We start from the raw sequence: 2,834 nt of genomic DNA on the forward strand, positions 1-2,834 counted from the left end.
GCACTTGACTGCTAACCAGAAGGCTGGCAGTTTAAACCCACCAGCTACTCCTTGGAAGGAAGGTTGGGCAATCTACTTCCATAGTGATACTGCCTCAGAAACCCAAGGAGGGGTCGCTATGAGTCAGGTCCGACTCCACGGCACATAACAACAACAGAGCTCAGAGGTTCAGGAAATGCAAACCTTCTGCTTGAGAGCCTGGGCTTCCTTTGGCATCAGGGCATCTGCTTTGCCAATGACTGGGATAATGTTGACCTTCTCATGCACAGCCCGGAGGAAGGCCACATCTAGGGGCCGGAGCCTGCATCCAGGGATTGTCAGGACTCAGCTCCAGAGCATGGAAACCCCTCAGCCCTCCTCAAATGTCCCACCCACCAGGATGTCCCCCAGACCCTCGACCGAAGGGTGAGATGAAGTAGAGGCAGCAGTGGACCCGAGAGTCCTGGATGTTCTTCCGGTTCAGGCCGCTCTCGTCCCTAAGGTACTGCTCCAGCTGCTCCTCTATGAAGCGCACCACAGGCAGCCAGCTGGGTTGTGGGACATGACATGTGGTCAGGATCAGAGGCCTCAGGGCAGGGGAGGGCAGTTAGTCAGGACTGTTGGGGTGGCAAGTAATCTATTTGGCTCCACCCAAAGGCATCACGGGGAACTGGCAGGGGTGTCGGTGAGACATCAAGAAGCACATACTGAAGCAGTGTTTGCACAGAGAGATAGCTCAGGCCGCAGAATCACATAGGAAAGAAGGGCACAGGGAAGAGATAACTACTGGGAGGAAGTTGGAAGGGAGCGGTTACATTGTGGGGAATTGCAGTCAATGTCATAAAACAAAATGTGAATGAACTGCTGTATAGAAAATGAATTTGCTCTATAAACTGTCACACAAATCACAATTAAATTTTTTTTAAAAAAGGAAAGAAACAGCCACCACCTCTTGGGTAGGTGTGGGTGAGGAGTCAGGACAGACCAGCCCTGTACTTGAACCCCTAGTCTCCATAGAGTAGCCATTTTGAGCAGCTTAGCCCCTGCTTCCTCCCCTCCTCCTTACCAGTCTGAGCAGTCCACTGAGTCCCCAAAGCCAGGTGTGTCCACTACGGTCAGCTTCACTCTCACACCTGCCTCCTCGATCTCTACACCTCGGCGTTCGATGGTCAGTGTCTGTGTCAAGCGAGCTATGGAGACAGTAGGAGTCCTGGGAGCTGTGTCTGAGGCAGGATTACAATTTGCTTTCTCGGTATTCGAGTATGCCCCCACCCATTTACCAGGAGAAGAAACCACCTCAGAGAAAAACGAGATACGCAAGTCACCCAAAGCCATGGGAGACCCAGATGGCAAACAAAAGAACGCAGCCTGGGGGCAAAGGAGAGGGCGGAGGGCAGTGCCTGGGGAGAATGGGGAGGGTCTTACCACTGGCTTCTGGCAGCTGGCGATCCTCATAGAGGTTGGTAAGGAACAGGCTGTTGATTAGGGTGGATTTTCCCAGGCCTGACTCCCCTGTGGAGAGGACAGGCCTAGCTGGTCAGTTGAGAGGGCAGGTGGGGTTCCTGAAGGGTCTCCTCTCCCCGACCTGCCTCTCCAAACCTCCCCGACCTGCCACCATCAATGTGAAGTCAAACCCCTTCTTGACAGACTTGCGATGCAGCTGGTTAGGGAGGGCAGCAAAACCCACATACTCTTTGTCCTGTTGGGGAAGGGTGGAGGGGAGACAGTATGAGGCTACTGGGAGCCGCAGGCAGAGCTCCCAGTACCACCTGAGCTTGGAGGCTAGGAACAATCAGCTTACTGTGGGTTGAGGCCTGGGCCCAGGGACCCTGGGGGCAGGGGTTTAGGGGCAGAGATGCCTGGTTTCTGGGCATCAGGACTCACCATGGTCCTGCTAGCCGTGGCGGCACCTGCTGTCACTCCCCACTTCCTCTGGTGGGGCAGGAAGTTGAGTGCGGCAAACAAGGGGGCGGGCAGTGAAGGAGGCTGAAATGTTCAAAGTGGCCCAGGCCCAGAGATATGGGGAAAGTCCCCACCTCCTGGACCCATTTACCCCTCACCCCGAGAATCAACTTCAACACCTTTATTTCAAGCCCCATTGCAGCCTCATCACCCCTGTAGGAAGTAGAGTGTAGACAAAGAAGAAGGAAGCCGGCTGCTCTCCCTGACAGGTGAGATGAAGGCTTTGACAGGAATGGTTAAGTGAACACAGAAACTCCTAGGGTCTGAGTGGACCAGAAGCCACAGGCAATGGGATTGGGGGAGGGCTGGGGGAACCATCTGTTTTCCTCGCCAACTCATGGTGCAAGGGATTCTTAAGAGGGTTCCAGGTCACTATGTAGGTATAACCTTCTACTGGGTTGGAAGGCCTAGGACCATGATCTCATGGGACAACTCAGCCAATTGGCATAACATAGTTCATAAAGCTTATGCTCTACATCCTAATTTGGTGAGTAATGCCTGGGGTCTTAAAAGCTTACAAGCAGCCATCTAAGATACAACTATCAGTCTCTTCATGTCTGGAACAAAAGAGAAAGAAGGACTCAGAGAAGAAACTAGTCCACAGGACTAACAGTCTACATGAACCACGGCCTCATCTACTCTGGGACCAGAAGAGCTAGATGGTGCCCAGCTATTACCAACAAGCATTCTGATCAAGGCCACAGCAGATGGATCCCGACTGAATGGAAGAAAAGTGTGGAACAGAACTCAAATTCTGAGAAAGTCCAGACTTACTGCACCAGTAGAGACTAGAGGACTCCCCAAGACTGTTGTCCTGAGATACTTCTTTTTTTTTTTTTTTTTTTTTTTTTTTAATCCTTGATGCTAAGCTAGAAGCCTTGCCATGTTATTCA

General features: G+C 52.2%; 1 protein-coding gene across 1 annotated transcript in view; it reads right to left on the reverse strand.

Moving 5' to 3' along the window:
- SEPTIN1 (septin 1) overlaps nt 1-2,834 on the reverse strand; it is a 17,403-nt gene that overhangs the window by 1,937 nt on the left and 12,632 nt on the right. The window contains exons 2-7 of the mRNA XM_007950299.1: nt 1,864-1,965; nt 1,588-1,678; nt 1,405-1,491; nt 1,046-1,169; nt 393-527; nt 184-301 (exon numbers count right to left, since the gene is read on the reverse strand). Of these exons, the coding sequence (XP_007948490.1) occupies nt 184-301; nt 393-527; nt 1,046-1,169; nt 1,405-1,491; nt 1,588-1,678; nt 1,864-1,965 (657 nt within the window). The remainder of the gene's footprint in view (nt 1-183; nt 302-392; nt 528-1,045; nt 1,170-1,404; nt 1,492-1,587; nt 1,679-1,863; nt 1,966-2,834) is intronic.

Source organism: Orycteropus afer, unplaced genomic scaffold (genome assembly GCF_000298275.1).
Source record: "Orycteropus afer afer isolate SDZICR_OR568_19922 unplaced genomic scaffold, OryAfe1.0 scaffold00266, whole genome shotgun sequence".
In the NCBI taxonomy this organism is placed as follows: Eukaryota; Metazoa; Chordata; class Mammalia; order Tubulidentata; family Orycteropodidae; genus Orycteropus; species Orycteropus afer.